Below are 20,026 nucleotides of genomic sequence, written 5' to 3' on the forward strand. Positions count from 1 at the left end.
TGGATGAAATGGCGATAAAGAAACATATAGAATTCGACGGGAGACATATGAATGGATACTTAGATCTTGGCACTGGACTCGATATCAATGATAGTTTGCCAGAAGCCAAAAATGTGTTGGTATTTTTATGGCTGTAGCATTGAATGGCTCATGGAAAATACCCTGTGGGTATTTTTTAATCGACAGTATTGGCGCTGAAAAAATGCAATTTAGTTTGACGATGTTTTGCGTAAGATTGCTGAAACTGGAGCAGTGACTATAAGTTTGACGTTTGATGGTGTTTAATCAAACCTACGTATGGCAAGTATGCTGGGAGCAAATTTAGACGTTTTTGATCCAAATTTTGACTTTTTTAGTAAGGTGTGCATTATTGGACGCTCCTCACATGCTTAAGCTAACAAGGAACATATTGGCTTCGTTAGGCGAGATAACTGTGAAAAGAGAGCAAAAAATATTTTGTATTGGCCTAGTATAAATTCATACATACAGGAGTTTGTAAATAATTGTATGACATGTGCTTTACATTCCCCCAACTGTAAAGAACCAATCCTGTTTCATGAAATACCATCCCTGCCATGGTCTAAAGTTTCAGCAGACCTCTTTGAATTAAAATCCGTGCACTACTTAGTTGTAATGGATTATTACTCTAAATACATTGAATTAGTGTCTCTAAATGATATTAGCTCAAAAGGTGTTATTAACAAATTAAAGTCAATGTTTGCAAGACATGGAATCCCCCAAATACTAGTAACTGATCTAGTACTCAGTTCACTAGGTAGTTATGAGTTTCAAATCTTTGTAAATAGCTATGAATTTAGTCATGTCCTATCTTCACCAAAGCACTCCCAGTCCAACGGACAAATTGAGTCAGGAGTAAAAAATAGCCAAAGGTATACTGAAAAAAATGTGAACATTCAAACACAGACCCCTACATCGGTTTAATCAATTACAGGAACACTCCTAAAGGTAATTTACCTTCACCCGCACAATTATTGTTTTCGAGAAACTTAAATTCATTATTAACATGTTCAGCAAAGTTACTAGAGTCAAAGGTCACAAAACCAACCCCCAATCTTGTAAATAAAAGAAAACAGTCTGTACAAAAATATTATGACAAACATGTTTAACCTTTATCAGAGTTGAATGTAAATGACAAAGTTCTTTTTAAAAAGAACCTAGATGGTCCTTGGTCCCCTGGTAAGATAACAGCTTTAGGAAATGCAACCCGTTCTTATGTGGTAAAGGATGATAATGGTAGATTGTATAATTGCAACAGAAAGTTTTTTTTATATTTTATCTCCAACTGACAATCCCGATGAAAATGTAAATCCATCTCATCCTAGCACCAATTCTAAGGATCCTAATCGTAAAACCAGAGTCCCACTCCCAAACAACAAAAATATCTAATTCAGCCCAGTCCTTTGATTCCTCCCACTCCCAGTGGTCATGATGAAAATAATGTTATCCAAGTCAAAATGCCAAGCAAAGTCTGAAAGCGTTCCTAATCCAGTTACTTTTTTAATTGTTAGGGCCTAGCCAGGGAACAGGCTGTACACGAAGAAAACCTAGTATTAGGAAACTGTTATAAACTAAACTTGCTGTAACATTTCAAAATTCCGTTCGATAGCAGAAATATTCAATCAATAACTGAACATGCTCGGCGTTTTCTTTTTTTTTTATTAAATCTCAAAGCTTCAAAGTGGCAAAATTTTATAGGAACCTCCAGAAGTAACTGCCCCCCTGTTCTGTAATAACTGGACTGGAACTAACTGGAATGTGAACGGAACGAAACGGGTTGAACTTTGAGATAACAACAAGAGTGACCAGTGACGTCATGCCATGACTATGAGCATGAGCCAATAAGAATGCTTTTACTACGTCCGTATAAAAAAAACTGTTGCTGAAATAAAAATTGTGCCGCCCTTCTATGATGGTTAGGAGAGTCCTGGACTCAGTCCGAGTCTCAGTCTGATTCTGATTGTCTATTGTCTGTCTACTGACTGACTGAGTGACTGAGTACTGTCAGTTGTCGTTGTCAAAGGTTCCGTCCCGTCGTCTTTGCCAAGTGAGACTGTTTTCTTTTGTGAATGTAAGGTGATTCACCATCAATATTATTAAATTAATATTTTAGGTCTTTATCTACTACTTATTAGGGTAAGTAAATCAAGTTTTATAAGTTTCATCTATATTCTCACTCTTAGATTAATGGTTGTATTTAGACCCTAATTCTAGCCAATGTCAAATTATCAATACATTTGACTGGCTAACTTGGCCTACTCTAAGAGTTCTAAGGTTCTAAGCATAGGCTATCTAACTAATTAATGTAATGTTAGGCATAGAATCCCTCGTTTATTTTGGTCTATTTTAAACTTATGAATCAACAGAAAATAAGACTGGGTTTTTTGCATAGGTATGCTTAAGTGGGACTGCTAACTGCTAAAGTCCAATAACTTAGGCCAATTATTTCTCAAAAATGTAATTTGATTAGCCTATGCTAGGCCTTGGCTAAGGCGTATGCTAAGATGACTATTTCTCTTTTTAACCTCATTCTTGAATTCCTATCAGTGACAGCGACACGCCTACTGATAGTCTATTTAGAAGAGTCAAACGAGTGAATGTTTGTCTGGTAACTAATTGATATGTCTACAACACGATATCATGTAATTTTTAGATGTCTAGCCTACTTACATTATTTTTCACGCTGAATAAAAAAATGCCAATAAGTTTTTGTGGGAGAGATTCCTAAGTGGCTGTACAGTTAAATAATTAATATTAAGCTTCAGTTTTGTTGAGTGACTTAGGTAAAAATTTAGGACCCAGACCCCAGCTTAAAAACACTTTCTGAAGTGTGAAATTGTGTAAAAAGTGTATAAAATGAAGTTTTGGAGGATAATAATTTGGGGAAAAGCAATTGCAGTCCTAAATATTGACTGGAATTTAATAAAACCGACCCTAACAACAGTTCCTCCAAAACCTCAATATACACCAATTTTACACAATTCCACACTTCAAGAATGTTGGATTCACTATATCGCCGTGAAAAATGCGCAAGGAATATGCACTCGACATATAATTTACTGCTGTCTCACTCAAAAATAACCAAAACCGGCACGCACGGAGAGCACCATGTCTTTGGTTTGCCGATAGCCAACAAGCCAACCAGCAACCAGCAACTAGCCTACAACGAAAATTGAAATCACTTAGTCCAACAAATACATAATGATAGGTATCCACATATTTCACTAGGAATCATCACGTTTTCTACATAATGTCCGAACGCGATTTTCCGACACAATAAGAATGAAAATTAAACACTAATTTGAGCCACTGCCAACTACATCTCGGAGTCCTCAATAAAGTCGAAGGCTATCTGGAATGTGATTAATAGTGAGCGGAAGTCAAAAGAGCTTGGACCTGAAAGTTGTAAATACCTCATGGTGGACTCAAACAAAGTAGAAGATCCCAGGAAACTTGCTGATTGCTTTAATGCTTACTTCACATCAGTTGCTGAAGATACATTAAAAAACATCCCTGACCAGAAGCCACGAATCGAACAACACACCCAACTTGATGTACCATTTCCCTTGATGTCGTTTCCACCTACCTCTAAGCAAAAACTGCTCAAGATTATCTGCAGTCTACACAACAAGACTTCCTCAGGCTTAGATGATTTTTCGTCAATCATGGTTAAACACTGCAAAGATGAACTAGTAACACCTCTACAACATGTAATAAACCTAAGTATGTCCCAAGGTATTTTCCCAAGCAAAATGAAAAGCTCAATAGTAATTCCGATACACAAGAAAGGAAGTAAACACGACATAGAAAACTATAGGCCCATCTCATTGGTTTCTACCTTCTCGAAGCTTGTGGAGAAGATAGTTCTTATTAGGCTCACGGATCATCTAGAAATCAACAGGATAAGATTAAATTCTCAACATGGTTTCCAAAAGAATAAATCTACAGTTACAGCCTTGGTAGAATTGATTGAACACATTGTGGACAAACTCGAGAAGGGGGAGAATGTAACGAGTGTCTTCCTCGACTTGAGTAAGGCCTTTGATTGCCTCAGCCATAATCTGATCCTTGCAAAACTTGAAGAACTTGGTTTGCAAGGTGTTGCCTGGAAATGGTTTCAGAGCTACCTAGTGGGACGCAACCAACTTGTTCAACTACGACAGAAAGTGAATGGGAGAGTCTCTACATACAGATCAGAACTGCTTCCTAATTCAAGAGGCGTACCCCAAGGGTCTATCCTGGGGCCGGTGATTTTTATCCTATTCACTTACGATCTTCCATCACACATCGAGCCGTACAGCAAAGCATTAATGTACGCTGATGATACAGTCTTAGTAACTTCAAGCAATTCAGTTGAAGATCTAGAAGTTAACTCTTACATTGCCTTAAACCTAGCAATTGATTACTGTAACATGAACGACCTGGTATTCAATGCGGGGAAAACCAAGCAGGTAAACATGGGAACGAAGAGAGATGAGATTTCTGGCTGTCCAGATCTTCAGGTCACTGAATCATCAAAGCATCTTGGTTTGGTTATTGACAACAGGCTCTCATGGGTTGATCACATAGACGAACTATGCATGAGATTAAGCAGCGCAACCTTCGCTCTAAGACGCATCAAGTGCATTAGTACGACAGAAGCCCTAATAACATCGTATCACTCTCTCTTTGAAAGTCATCTTAGGTATGGCATTCAGCTTTGGGGAAGTGCCTCCCTTCACATCATCCAACGGGTGCTGGTCCTGCAAAAGAGAGCGTTAAGAGTCATGGCTGGCCTTGGCTGGAGGGAGAGCTGCCGAGAGCCTTTCAAACAGTGGAACGTTCTCACTGTGGTGAACATCTACATCTTGGAAGTTGTTTCACTCGCCTGCTTGAAGGGTCTCCCCAAAAATGAAGATACCCACCAGTACAACACTCGGCGCGCAGGAGACTTCAACCTTCCTGTCCACCACAGCAAGCGATTTGAAATGAAGCCATCGTACAACGGAGCGAAGTTCTTCAACCTACTACCAGATGAAGTCAAAACTTCAAAACCTAAAATTTTTAAGACAAAACTGAAGGAGTGGCTGCTAGGTCGTCCATTCTATACGATTACTGAATTCACCAACTGGCGGAACGACTGAATATTTCGAACATTTTATTGTAAAGGAAGAAGAATGTCAATCTAATTGTTTGTATATACACTTTGTATTTTTGACACTATTTCAATCTTGAAGATAGCAAATAAAGCATCTCTCTCTCTCTCTCTCTCTCTCTCTCTGAGCTACGTCCTCCTTGGTCACTACTTCACTTTGAACTAACAACATGGAGTCATGGAGACGGATCAAAACAAACAACTAACAACGAAACCACCAGCCAATCAGATTACTACACGAAAGAAATAATCTGCCAATCAGAAATCTGTACAATTACATCATCTGTTGATCTGTTTTACCACAAACCAAAACAATAGCAATGCAGTTGCAGTGACAGATCACTGTACCACAATTACCCCTAAAATTCCCTCAATTTAACCTGAACTCCCTCTGTATTTCTCGTAAAACCCCGTTTTTAATAGCAAAGTACAGCAGTTAAGATTTTAACATGTAGATCTTATGAACACTTACTTTTTTAGAAAAAAATAACCGTTGATTATGAAATGAAACTGTTCTGAACTAACCAAACCAACCAAACTTGCTGTACGATTCCCAGAGGAAAAAATAATAGTTCATTATGAAATGAAACCGTTCTAAACTAACCAAACCAACCAAACTTGCTGTATGATTTCATAAATCGGTTTTATAAGAGAACTCGTTAGCTAGATATACAACCAAACAGTAAAGTACAAACCATGAAATTAAATAACAAATGATGTTACATAATCTAATCTAATCTAACCTAACCTAACCTAACCCAACCTTAATATTAATGTTTAAATAGCAGTTAATGTCAGAAAAGGCATGTGAGGAAGGTAGGTCGGGTTTTATGCGGATTCGTGACTGTATTAAGTCCTTTGCTCAACTTGCGCATTTTTGATATTGTTATTTCATTGTGTTTCACCCACTATTTAATTGTGCAAAAACAGTCTGGAAGTTGCATAAATTAATGAGTCGCTTCATTATAACCTAACCTTTACCTTCCTAATCTAACCTCACTTCAAAACACTTAATACAGTCACGAATCCGCATAAAACCCGACCTACCTTCCTCACATGCCTAAATAAGAACTGATAATCCCAATGTAAATATTTGCCAATACAGTAAATAAAGAAATCTATTAATAAATCAGATAGTAGACACCAGTGCACCCAATGTCACCAACATGAACTACTGTAAGCACGATAAACGACTAACAACTTGTGTTGGTTAATTCCAGAGATATGTTTATTTAATTATTAATTCCATACTCCTTGAAGTGTTTGTTTTCTCTATGTATTCGTAACATATGTCTGCAGAAATATCGATACAGATTCGGTTCGATATATCGAAATATTTTTATTTTCAATGTAAACAAACATGGAAATAGGTTATGATATGTTTATATATTTTATTGGTGTTTTGAATGTAAAAATGCACCCACGATCGGTGTACGTTTTTTTAAGAACTTGAATAAATAAAACTATAAATATTCAAACAAAAGAAGACTGAAAACTTAACTTCACGTTTTTAGAGGATATCGTTATAGGCTATTCACACAGGGATAGATGTTACACCACTTTTATTGACCTGTTTAAATATTTTTAAGCCATTTTTTGACTAAATATAAAGGATAAAATAACCAAACAACTTTATTTTCACTTTGTTATTGTTTTTATTTATTGTACAATACAATTCTGATGGTCTTCTTCCTGTCACTGCCAGCTCTCGTTGCTCGTCGTCGTCGGCGGCAAAGGAAAGTACCCATTTATACAGACGAATTTCCCATTCTTGCTGGGTAATTACCTATAAATTACCCTGTTACCCGTTGAATTACCCTTTTCTCCCCATAATTAACCACGTTTTATCTCCCCCACCCAAAATTTAAGGTTACAATGTAATCATGTAAATGTTTTGTGCAAATAAAGATTTGATTTGATTTGATTTGAAAACCCCGAATTCCCACCGGCCCCCTAGTGAGTTGGGATTATTGTTTAAATATTTAATTAAAAATAAAAGGGGGTCTCGGCGCCAAAAAAATCTTTAATAAAGTTGTAGTATTGATGTCCTAGAATAGTTTAAAAGTTATTTTAGAACGTTTAAGCTGGGGTCTGTGTCCTAAATAAGTACCGTGACTTATTCACATAACTTATTTGTGGTTTGGGCGAGTCCAAGTTCTAGTGGCGACTAACTCTGAAAGGGGAGGAAGGTTTGTGGAGTGGAAACAGCTGTCAGTTTTTTACATTCGCTAGGTAAGTTAGGTAGGCCTACTAATCAGAATTTGATTGGAAAAGCAAATGGACTTTGGTGCCGTGTACAAAATACAATAAATCAACTGCGATACATAAATTATACATCAACATAAATTAAGTTAGGCCTATAAACAAATTGAATTTACTCTCTTAAAATAGGTACCAGTAATAGAAGCTAGGCCACTGCCGACATGATCGTTCTCATTCCAACTCTCAACGTCGTCTGTTAATGGGCGTAGCATAGTGCATAATCCCATAGTACATAAGTTAATCCCATTGTGCGTAAAAGTGAAAACGTGACACAGTGCATAATTTCATGTATTCAGCAACTAATAAATAATATTACGGTACATGTTTAATAAAGAAACCCCAACAATGAGAGATTCCATGCTTGGTAATAATATTTTTTTTTGCCCTAAGACAAACTGCAGTAAAGAAATTAAGTAGGCCTATTATTGAAACCCTTTTTAATTACATTAAGCTCAGCTAATCTAATCTAACCTAACCTAATCCAACCCAACCTTAATATTAATTTTTAAATCATATTTTATGTCAGAAAAGGCATGTAGACATAGACCTATTAAATAATTGCCAAATTTAGAGAATGAGGCAATGTTTATGATCTCAGCGTGTAATTTTTGTAAATTTTTGGCCCCATATACTGAGGGGATAAATGAAAGATTTAAGCCTATGTTGAACTGGTTTTTATAATATTTTTGAATCTTGTGTTATGTGGATGAAATTACATTAATGCCAATTTGTAAATATAAGAGCTAAAAAAGGTTAAAATTTTAAACTGAACAAATAAATCTTTACAATGTTTTCAACGGGGGACTCTGGCCATTAATTTTACAGCTCTTTTTTGGAAAATAAATATTTTTGGCCTGGCTTGATGAGCCCCATACAGTAATATTACCATAATTCATCAACTTAATTGATGAAAAATATGTGTGATATACTACCATACTATTTGTGTTTCTAAATTACAGTAGAACCTCGATAACAAGACTGTTTTTTAGGTTGGGATTATTAAATAAGACTTGTTATCAAGGTTGACTTCTCATTGGGGTTGGCAATAACATGTGATAAAGGGTAAAATAAATAAGTCAATAATAAGTCAATAAGTCATTTATTGGGCCAAATTGACAATACTTGCATTAGCCAAGTCAGTACAAGAAAAATAAATTTATTAGGCTACATCTTAATAAAAAAAATTCCTTAAAGTTAAAATTTTAAATTCTCTGAAATAATCTCTGCATGATTGTTGTTTGGAAATAGAAAACACAATTCGAATTGCCCTTCTCTGAAGCCTAAACAAGAACCTTGTCCTCTCACTTTCGCACCCCCAAACAGGAACCGCATAAGTCAGATGAGGGTAGACAAGCCCATAATAGGCTGATAATAGGACATCAGTGGTGGCTGATTGGCTGAGAACTCTCAGCATAAATATACCCACCGATACTTTCTTGCTGACGTGCTCGATGTGGCTGTGGAATTTGAGGTTTTCATCAAGGACAAGACCGAGGAATTTTACTTCTGAAGAAGGGGAGATAGTGTTATCGTCGAGGAGAATGTTCAAGTCATAGTGGGACCGTTTTGACCGGTTAGAAATGGAAAATTGGACTATTTGGGTTTTTTGAGCGTTCAAGATTAGGTCATTTTCTTCGCACCACTGAAGAAGGGAGTTTGATTCCAGAAAGGTGACAAGTTCCAGTTCCTCCATACTAAGTCTGGACACAGTTAGGGAAGTGTCGTCCGCGAATAGGCATACATTTGCCTCCTTTACGCTAGATGGCAGGTCATTAATGAACAGAAGGAAAAGGATCGGCCCCAGGACGGACCCCTGTGGCACACCCCTCTTTACTACAGCCTCAGAAGATACATGGTTCCGTAGATAGCCTGTGTTATCAACTGCAGGTATGATTACAGTCTGCCTTCTACCTTCAAGATAGGACGAAAACCAGTCGAGAGCTGTGCCTCTAATGACCATGTTATTCATTTTGCTAAGGAGAAGTCTATGGTTGACGAGGTCAAAGGCCTTACTGAAATCTAAAAACATCCCAGCTACTGCTAGTCTAGAATCCATATCTTTTACTATTCCGTTTATGAGACTGAGAATTATTGCGCTTGCCGTTGATTTGTTTTTAACAAACCCGTGCTGACTTTTAAATAGTATGCTGTGTTTCTCAAGGAATATCCACAATCTACTCAGCACTGCCTTCTCAAAAACTTTGGAGAAGGTCGAGACCAGGCTTATAGGGCGGTAGTTGTTGCAGCACATTCTATCTCCATTCTTAAATATAGGTCTTATTAGTGATGCCTTAAGGTTGCTAGGAAATCTTCCCTCAACAAAGGAAGTGTTTATCAAGTGGCATAGAGGTTTTGTAACTACATCTGATATATATTTGAGCAAATTCGGGGATATTTCGTCAATTCCAGCAGACTTTTTATTTTTTAATCCGTTAATTATACTTTTAATTTCTTCCTCGGTAACGGAACTCAGAAAAAATGAGGAATTTATTTGTTTTTTATTTGAACTGAAAGAGGGAGTGTTTCTTTTTTTCAAACAAGCATGCTTTCCCACTTCAACAAAATGCTTATTGAAGGCCTCACATACCTCTTCTGGTTTGACCACCACATTACCGTTGTTGTTTTTAAGAGAAAATGCCTTCCTGTTCCCTTTTCCGTTTTGGTCTAATATCATTTATTACCTTCCAAGTTCCTACTGTTTTATTGCTCGACTTTTCAATTGTATTTAGTACTGATTGTGCTTTAATATCTCTTATCAAGTTTCTGTATCGGAGTTTCAGTCTCAAATAGTACTGTCTTAGGAAATGATCAGAGTGTAAGTCTTTTGTCTTTTCGTAATACTGGAAACACTGTTCTTTCAGATGAAGCAGTTCTGGAGAAAGTTTGATTCGTTTCTTGGGTTTATTCTTAATTATTTTATTTATTTTCGGAAATGAAATTTCAAAGTAATGGCCAAGTGTGCTGTTAAATATATTGTACTTTTCCTGCGTGCTTTCTGCTTTGTATAAATCGACCCAGCTCTCTCGACCAAGTAAATATTTAAAAGATTCCATGTTTGATACACTAAATTTTCTACAGTACCGAAACTTCGCCCCTGCGTCCTTATTGGATGGAGATATTTCAAGCTTTATAGTTTGAGCGTAATGGTCAGATAAAAATGATTTGACAACATCACTTTCGGGGCTGTTACTGTCATTCGTGAATATATGGTCTATGAGGGTACGTAAACCTAACGCTTCTCTTGTGTATGATTTTATGACATTGTGCAAATCATATGAAGCTAAGGTCGCAGTAAACTTACTAGCAATAAAACTGTCAGTGGACAAGTCAATGTTGAAATCTCCTATTAATACTATTTTAGAGTGTGAAGACGCATATTTATCTAAGCAGTCTTCAATATTGTCCAAGAAGATTTCATATGATCCTGACGGTGGTCTATACCCGGCTACGACTAGCAACTTTTCATCGCAACTGATTTCGACTGACATTGCCGATAATTCACATTCTCCTTCCACACTCAATTTGACAGTGTCAAGGGGTTGGTATTTCAGGTGTGGGCTGCACCAAATCGCAACACCTCCACCATTCGTTTCTGTTCTGCAGAAGGATGAGACATAGTCAAAATTTTGTATAACTAGGTTCTCAATTTCATGTCGTTTTAAAAAATGCTCAGATATATGCATAAGACATCTGGGGTTTCGTCATCAATAAATATGTCTAGAATATCCAGTTTGTTAAGTAAGCTCCTAACATTCTGGTGAGCTATTTTTAAGATCCTGTTAAATTCAAGGGGATTTACAAAATTACCGGTACACTTGTTATCAAGGGTGACTTATTATCGAGGGTCTTCTTATCGAGGTTCTACTGTAGTAGTAAGTTATCCGGAATTATTGTGAGAACAAATGTTTCTGAGCGTAGTCTTTTTGATAGGTTTTTCTGAATTGATTTCTATTCCCAAATAATTTATTGACTGTTGTTAATGAGTTGTAGTTAAGTTTGTATTTACAATTATTTCTTGGTTAATATTGGACGCAGAAAACTGAATTAGTTGAGTTTTTGCCACATTCATGGACAGGCCATTTACTGTAAACCAGTCCCCAAGGAGTTGAAATTCCTGATTTATTGAGGCTCGTATGAGCTCATTGTTTTGTCCTGTACAAATTAGAACGATATCATCTGCATATTGAAAGCTGGACATCTTAGTATCTTTGCATAGACCATTGAAATATATAATAAATAAACAATGGCCAAAAATGGAGCCCTGAGGAACTCCACTGGGGTTAATTTTCCACTCTGATTTATAATGTCTGCATATTTTGTACACCAAGTCTTTGTTTTCGGTTTTTAAATGACAAAATAGACTAGGCTAGGCCTACTACATTAGAGTTGAGGCCGTTGTGGGAATAGAAAGTATGAGCTGCACATGTTCATTTCACTAAATTGTCAGTCTCTACAAAGATTATCTAGGATTGTCATAGTTTTTGGTTTAACCGTAGGCAGGTACAGTTCCACTCAGAGAACCTGCAATAGATATTATCGGTCGAAATATCAATCAATATATATCAAGTTTGATTCGGTTCGATAGCTTAAGTTAAGTTTTTTAATGTAAATATTGAATTGAGCTATGATATTTTTTTGTTTTTTGATGATTAATAAATCTACTAAACAGTGTGGTGTGATCAGCGTGTGACTTGATTTCTGACAGAAACATTAGACTTAATTTCTGAAAAGCCGTAGTGGTAAACAATGTTGTATTTTGTGTTCAGGGGACCAATAAATCTCTACACCACTGAGTATCTTGTTAGCTGCACCCTTAAGAATAATAAGTTTTTATTTCAGATTAAGGTAGGTACACAAATGAGGTTCAGTCTTTTAAAAAAATAATTAAGAATCCTCGCTATCTTTGACCTTTTTTTTTCTAACGTAGGCCTAATTTTTACAATCTTTTTTTATATCTTTTTTTATCATTTTTGAAAAGAAGCCATCCTACAAAGGGGCCCTGTATTTCAACAACCTACCAGAACAACTTAGAAATGAACCAACTCACCGTTTCAAGAACCAATTAACAACATGGCTGCAAGAAAGGCCATTCTACTCAGAAAAAGAATTCCTTGACAACCAGCTTTAACAACATATTAAATCAACAAATTTTAATTATTATTCTGACGCATGTACTGTTCTCAACGAATATGTAAATAAAGATCATTGTCTATTGTCTATTGTCTATCATGTTTAACTTTTCAAACTTTATTGAATAAAATATAAACATAAACAAAACATGGTAACTTACATCTGTAACTAGACTTAGTATTTTTGGTTCAGAAATGAAGTTAACTTAACTTGTGCTTTAATTACTTTTAGTCTTTTCTACTTTTAGCTACTTTTAGTCTTTTCCCCTAAGTATTAATATTTTTCAATAGGGTAGATGTACGGTAATTGATTCTTATTGTTTTTTTTTTTATTTAATCTACAGTAGACTCCTTCTTATCCAGACACCTTTTAACCTGACGACACTCGGCGGAAATGTCATCTCTTTAACCTGATAATTTTTATTAGCACATTGGTTTAACCGGACTAGATCGGCAGGAAGTGGTCAGTAGGCCTACTGAAACAACTGTTCTCGTAGGAAAGATTTGAGACCAGTGATCACATGTCTAAATACAATGCTCTCCTAAATATAAGTCCAATATCACAGTAAACAGTCCGTTTTAACAAGTTTTTTGGGACGTTGGTTTAACCGGGAAAACCCGTTATCCGGACTGGCCTCGGTCCCGAAGAGTCAGGATAAGAGGGAGTCTACTGTATTTTTTTTCTTTTTTAGAAGCCAGGAAACTTTAACCATAGCATAGAAATTACATGTTAATACAACCATTCTATTTTTTTGTTTCATAAGTTATTTCTGTTTCAGCAACACAATTTAAAGTTGTTTGTATGCTACATCTTGGATTTTGTAATATTTAAACTGCAAAATAACAATGGAGTGGTTATTTGGAAAAAGAGTAACACCTGAGGAGATGTTAAGAAAAAATCAAAGAGCCCTGAATAAAGCAATAAGAGATCTTGATAGAGAAAGAATGCGAATGGAACAACAGGAAAAGAAGATATTGCAGACATTAAGAAAATGGCAAAAGAAGGGCAAATGGTGAGTTTATTTTCAAGTTCAAATAAGTTTTACACAATCATAGTACTCATTGTGTAGCCTAGTCAAAATATTTCTTGAAAGTATTGATGAATTCAGTTAACAAATTGTTTATATTACTTCCTGCGATCACTGTAAAATTGTGATTGTCTCTCATGATCAGGAACGTCTCCGTAATCTTAGAAAAAATTAGAAAATCTTCCGCATAGGACTACATGTGTTATTATTATTTTTAACGTCTCCTGTGGTAACAATAACAACTTGAATGTCTCTTTCGGTCACAGCACAGGCCTAACAGTGAACATCCACAGTTGCCGGGACATCATCGTCTCCTGTGATCGTGGCGAGATCATGAAATCTCCAATTGTGATGAAACCATAATTTTAATCTTGTAATCTTCATGGGCACTTTTTGCTAAAGCAATAAGTTATCGTAAGAGTAAACGCTCCACTAAGCTTTAAAATTGCTTCAACACCTCTAATGCAAATTACTATTTGAGGTTGGCCGGAAAGATACTTCCGCCATAAACTGATATCACGGGCCAACTGTTGGTCTAGCCTGACCTAAAAATTCCAGAGACGTGCAACCTGAACTTGAAATCAGGTGTAACTTGTGTATGAAAATAAGTTTGCAGCACTATGAATGACTTGCGATTTGATTTTTAAGACAACTTATATTTTACTGTTGTTTACAGCCTTGCCAATAAATTGTTAACACGTTCACTGCTGAAAACCTTAAAACATGCGCTCGCAAACTGCGGCGAGGCCCGGGCGGAGCTCCGGCGCGCTACTGAATCAGCGATCGCATTTGGCATTCAAATATCTCAGTAAGACGAAACACAAAAGAGCAGTGGTGATAGCTCTGCATTACCCCGAAAGTGGACGTAGTTCACTGACACACCCAAAGGTAGCAGCACTGCCTGGATCAATAACCAGAGTCTTTGTAATATGGCTCGAATAGAGAAAATCCCCAAAACCGGGACAAAAGCATTTCCAGACGGGATTTTACGGGAATGTTTAGCACCAACCTACACCTAAATAAAGCTTGTATTCTAAGCTAAAGCCTGGCAACAATAACACTGTCCCCGGCCGAGTGCTGGGCTCAGACTTTGTAGGCCGCAGCAAACATGTTAAGTGATTTATGGAGTTATCAATGTTTTTTGTTTTTTTTATGTAGATACAAATGATCAAATCATGAAAGTGGTTATTTTATCATATTAAATAGCTTTCAGAAATAGCCAATATTATTTTGTGACCAACTCATATCTAGACCTACAAGCTATTATCTTAAAGTTGGTTAAAAAATAATACTAGTAGTATGGATTATTTTACTTGGTGTATTAACACGTTGAGCGCTGACTACATCAATTTATGTAGTTGCGCCACTAGCACTCCTATCGGCAAAAATTAGTTCAGTATGAGTTCAGCCATTGCCGAGAAACTTTATAAGCGTTGCTAGCCTGTAGCTTAGAATGTGAGCTTTATTTTGGAGTAGGTTGGTACTAAAATTTCCTGTAAAATCCCGTCTGAAAATGCTTTTGTCCCGGTTTTGAAGATTTTCTCTCTTCAAGCCACATTACAAAGACACTGACTACTGAGCCAGGCAGTGCTGCTACCTTTGGGTGTTTCAGTGAACTACGTCCACTCTCGGGGTAACGCAGTACAATAACCGCTGCTCTTTTGTCATTTGTCAGATTGAAATATTTGAATGCCAATTGTGTTCACTGTTTCGGTGCTTCACCAGGGCCTCGCCGCCGTTGGCGAGCGCTTTTTTGAATATATGCCACACTCAACGTGTTAAGAATTTAAAAATAACTAATTAAAATTGTATTTGGGCCTACCTAAAATTTTTATGAAAACTGTAAAAAAATGTAGACTAACAAGGAACATGTATGTGAAGTATATAGGCTGTTTCGGCCCCAGTTGCAGGCAAGTCTGGAAAACCTCTTTGCACACTGGATATACGAATAACTTTTACAAATGACCAGTGACCTTATTACCAGTGTCGTTTTACGCAATCGTTAAGTATCAGTAGTTTACGCAACAATTGCGTAAAGATAGTGTTAACAACACAAGTAGAAAATTTTAGGTACAGTATGAGCCTTGGGGAGTGCCTTAAAAACTTCTACGAATGTCGTTAACACTATTTACGCGAGTTGTGTACACTACTTTACCTACGACAGTGATTTAATTACAAAAAATCACTACTCATAACTTCTAAAAGAGGTTATGTTTTTGTTTATATCCTCTCATTGCTACTGACAGTGAAGCAACAAAACATTGTACCAAACACTAATACTCAACAACTAAATTGGCCTGAACAGCTGATTAGTTGGAGTTGGAATCATTACAACTAGTGTACCTGTTGCTCGAATTCAAGCAATTGCGAAGTATTACAGGCGTTATTTTAAAACGAATAACAGTCATAATTTTCTATGACTTTAAAAGAGTCGGCTCAAATATTATGGAAATACTTATGATGTACATACAAGTTTGATATAATCAACATTTCTTGTAAATCTATACTCTTATATAAAAATCTAATGGTGTCTGTCTGTATGTGTATTACTAATAGGTGCAAAAACTACTTAACCAACTGGGCTTAAATTTTACAAAAATATAGCTACCATACCAAGGACCATTATTCAATTCAATTCAATTCAATATTTCTTTATTCATTGAAGCACAAAGTACATGAATAGTGTCATTCTCTTAAATGTTTTTATATTACAATGTTATATTCTATGGATACAAAGTTCTTAAAATCTAACATAAGTTTATACAAATTAAAAATGAATGCTCCTTCTAAAAAATTTAAAGTTCATCAAGGGAATACAATACCTTGTTGATGAGAAATGTTTTAAGACCCCTCTTAAATTCGACCATGCTTTTTGCCGATTTAATTTCATTTGGAATTTTGTTGTAAAATTTGGAGCCGGTATAACTTGGTTTTTTACTGTAAAGTTCTAATCTGTGGCGGTTTAGAGCAATGTTGGTTTTGTTTCTGGTATTGTAGTGGTGGTGTTCACCAGTTAACGCCAATTGAGAAAATCTGTTTTTAACATATAGAACTGTTTCATAGATGTACAATCCATATACTGTCATTATTTTTAATGATCTAAAATGCTCTTTTGAAGTTCTCGAGTCAAGGTCCAAAATAATTCTTATAGCTTGTTTTTGTAATTTTAGGATTGTTTCTAAGTTATTGATAGATGTAGCGCCATACAGAGATATTCCAAAAGAAATAACAGAATGTATGTACGAAAAGTATATTGATTTTAATGTTACTTGATCAAGAAGATTTTTTAATCTAGTTAATGCAAATAGACCAGATACAGTTTTTTTTATTACTTTGTTTGCGTGAGAATTCCAAGTTAAATTTTTGTCAATTTCAAATCCTAAGAATCTAATATTTTCTAATTCTTCAATAGGTTTCTGATTAATTTCTAGTGAAGGATTAATTGAAAGTCTTGTCTGACGGGTCTAAAAATTTATGAACTTTGTTTTATCTGGATTCAAAAGTAACTGATTGTTTTGGAAAAAATTTGAAAGTATATCTAGATTAGCATTAGCTGTCTTTTCAATTTCCTCTTCAGAATTAGCGGTAACTGTAAGATTTACATCGTCTGCATAAAGGTCAAGTTTGCTAGATTTAGTCAGCCCTGGTAGGTTTGTAACATAGCAAATGAATAGAAGGGGACCCAAGATGGATCCCTGTGGTACACCATGTTTAATAGTTCTAATTTTTGACTTGTGAGTAATTTTCATTTGATTATTGAATTGGATAGTTTCTACAAATTGTTTTCTATTACAAATGTATGATTCTAGCCATTGAAGAGATTTATTTTTTACTCCGATGCTTGACAATTTATTTAAAAGTAGATTGTGGTTTATAGAGTCAAATGCCTTGGTTAAATCCATGAAAATGCCAAGAGCCTTTTGTTTTGCATCTAAACAATCAATAACTGACTCTAAAAACTCTGTAGCAGCTGTCACAACTGATCTACCACTTCGAAATCCATGTTGACAGTCCTCAAAAAGGTGATTACTTTCCAGGAAGCTATATAAACGGTTGTACATGGCTTTCTCAAATATTTTGGACATGGCCGGAAGCAGAGCAATTGGACGGTAGTTTGATAATTCATATCTATCTCCTTTTTTGAATAGTGGAATTAATTTAGAAATTTTTAGTTTATTAGGAAAAATGCCTGATACAAAGGAAGAATTTACTAAATGAGCTATAGGTTTTCTGAGGGGTAATTTTGCTTTTTTGATGAGCACCACAGGGACCTCATCATAGCCGGTGCTAAATGAGTTTTTAAGATGACTTATTATTTCGTCTATCTCTTTCTCATCAACAGGTATACAATGAAAACCTGGAATTATATAATCTGACTCAACTACTTTTACACTGTCCTTTACATCCCCAACAAGTGAATCCAAATTAGGAACAATGTTTGTGTCAACCAAATCAGTAAAATAATTGTTAAATGAATTACATATAACATAAGGGTCTGAACAACATTGATTGTTAATATGAACACTAGTAATGTGGTTATCTGCTTTTGCCTTACCGACTTCAGAGTTAATAATTTGCCAGCTGGTTTTGTTCATGTTACTTGAGTTGTTTATTTTATTTTGATAATATAGTTTTTTTGCAGCTGTAACCTTATTTCTAAACATTTTATTCTTCTGTCTTAGTTGTTTGTACATGGTTTTGCTTTTTAACATTCTAGCATTGTTAGCAAACTCAATAATTGATTGTTTTTCAATCTTTAGCTCTTCAGTAAACCACCTGCTTCTATGTCTATATTTTCTACATATTTTCTTAGGAAAACACAACTCAAAATAATACATAAAAGTTTGGTGAAATACATCATACTTTGACTCAACTGGAGCAAAAAATACATTAAGCCAAGTTTCAAGGCTAAGAACTTCAATAAAGTGATCTATATTTGCAGTGCTAAAGTTCCTAGAATATTCAAGATATACAGCATTATCAGGACTATCATTTTTACTATTTATTACAAAGAGTTGACCATCATGGTCTGACAGCTGAGTATTGAAACCAATTACATCGAAATAGGCATTATTTATATTAGTAAAAATATTATCTATGGTGCTTTTTGTTGTTTCAGTAATTCTTGTGGGAAAATTAAGAACTGACTGGAAACCATTGGCAAGAACAACATTGTTAAGTTTATTTCTATTACCATCCTCAAAATTCATCATGTTGATATTTATATCACCCATTAAGACTATGTGTTGGTATTTTTGAGAAAGTATTCCCAACAAAATATTTATTTTATCAATAAATTCTACTTCAGTTTTTTTAATAGGATTTCTATATAGGCCAACTAACAAAAATTTAGATTTTTTGGGCGGTAGTATCTTTTGAAATTCTACTAAACAACATTCAAATGTTGTTTCAGATAATAGATGATTTATTTCTTCTAAAATGATTTCTTTTGATTTAATAAAAGTTTTTGATAAAATGATTACCCCCCACCACGGCTGTTACTGCGAGCAAAATGTGCACTTAGGTTGTACCCTTTAATATTAATTCTCTCTATGGATGTTTGAGTCAGTTTGTGCTCACTCAACACGACTACATTTGGATCTATTTCAGCTAATGTTATCTCTAATGAATCAACATTTGATTTAAAACCCCTTATATTTTGGTGAAAAATACTGAATTCATTTATCTTAGTTTTATCAATATCATGTGATGGTTTATTGTGATGGTTGTCTAACTTATTACTAAAAAATTACTATTAATACTAGAATTTAACAGGTTGTTGATAGTAACAGGACTACTACTTCCTACACTGACATGTGATTCACTTTTGGAGCTTTTGCTTTCACTCAACACATCTGAGATCATGGAACTTTTATCATTATTGCAAGCACTCACAGACTCTTCATTTTTTTCAAGAGACAGTTGATGTTGAGATGATGGCTGAGTAGGAGGCGTTAACTGTTGTGTGAGAGTTGGGGGTTGGTCTGCAGTAGTTGGATGCTGTGATGTATCATATGGTGCCTTCAGGTTGGGTTGTGTCATACGATCTAGCTGTTTTTTTCCCAGGTACTTGAAGCTGTTTTTGTATGTTACAATAATGATTGAAGCGCCGGTATTTTGCTGAAATTTTTTAATATTTTCAGCAAAATGAGCAGGTGTAATCCGGTCCCGGAAGCAGCCCATCGGTGAACAGATGAGTGTTTTTAGCTTTTTTGTTTTAAAATCTTCTGTTAGTTGTGAAAAAGCGGCATCATACAAGCTGTTATATTGCGGAAAGTTATTTGCATTAAGGTAGTATCTGGGCTTGGTGACAAGGCTGTATACTGTAGCTCCATACTTGGTTTTTTGGAATGTGAGGTTTTCATAACAGTAATCAGATTGACAGGGCTTACCAAACTCTTCTCTAAAAACGAGAGCCACACCTCTGCTCATTTGCTTATCGTCAGAGAAGTCTG

General features: G+C 35.5%; 1 protein-coding gene across 1 annotated transcript in view; it reads left to right on the forward strand.

Annotated features, from left to right (window-relative positions):
* Window positions 1–2,036: 2,036 nt before the first annotated feature.
* Window positions 2,037–20,026, forward strand: part of LOC128982082 (charged multivesicular body protein 2a-like) — a 55,850-nt gene continuing 37,860 nt past the window's right edge. The window contains 3 exon segments of the mRNA XM_054401124.1: window positions 2,037–2,154; window positions 13,323–13,519; window positions 13,522–13,556. Coding sequence (XP_054257099.1) covers window positions 13,390–13,519; window positions 13,522–13,556 — 165 coding nt within the window. The 5' untranslated portion in view covers window positions 2,037–2,154; window positions 13,323–13,389.

This window comes from Macrosteles quadrilineatus, unplaced genomic scaffold (assembly GCF_028750875.1).
Source record: "Macrosteles quadrilineatus isolate MER2022 unplaced genomic scaffold, UCM_ALF_1.0 Scaffold_105__1_contigs__length_354404, whole genome shotgun sequence".
NCBI lineage: Eukaryota > Metazoa > Arthropoda > Insecta > Hemiptera > Cicadellidae > Macrosteles > Macrosteles quadrilineatus.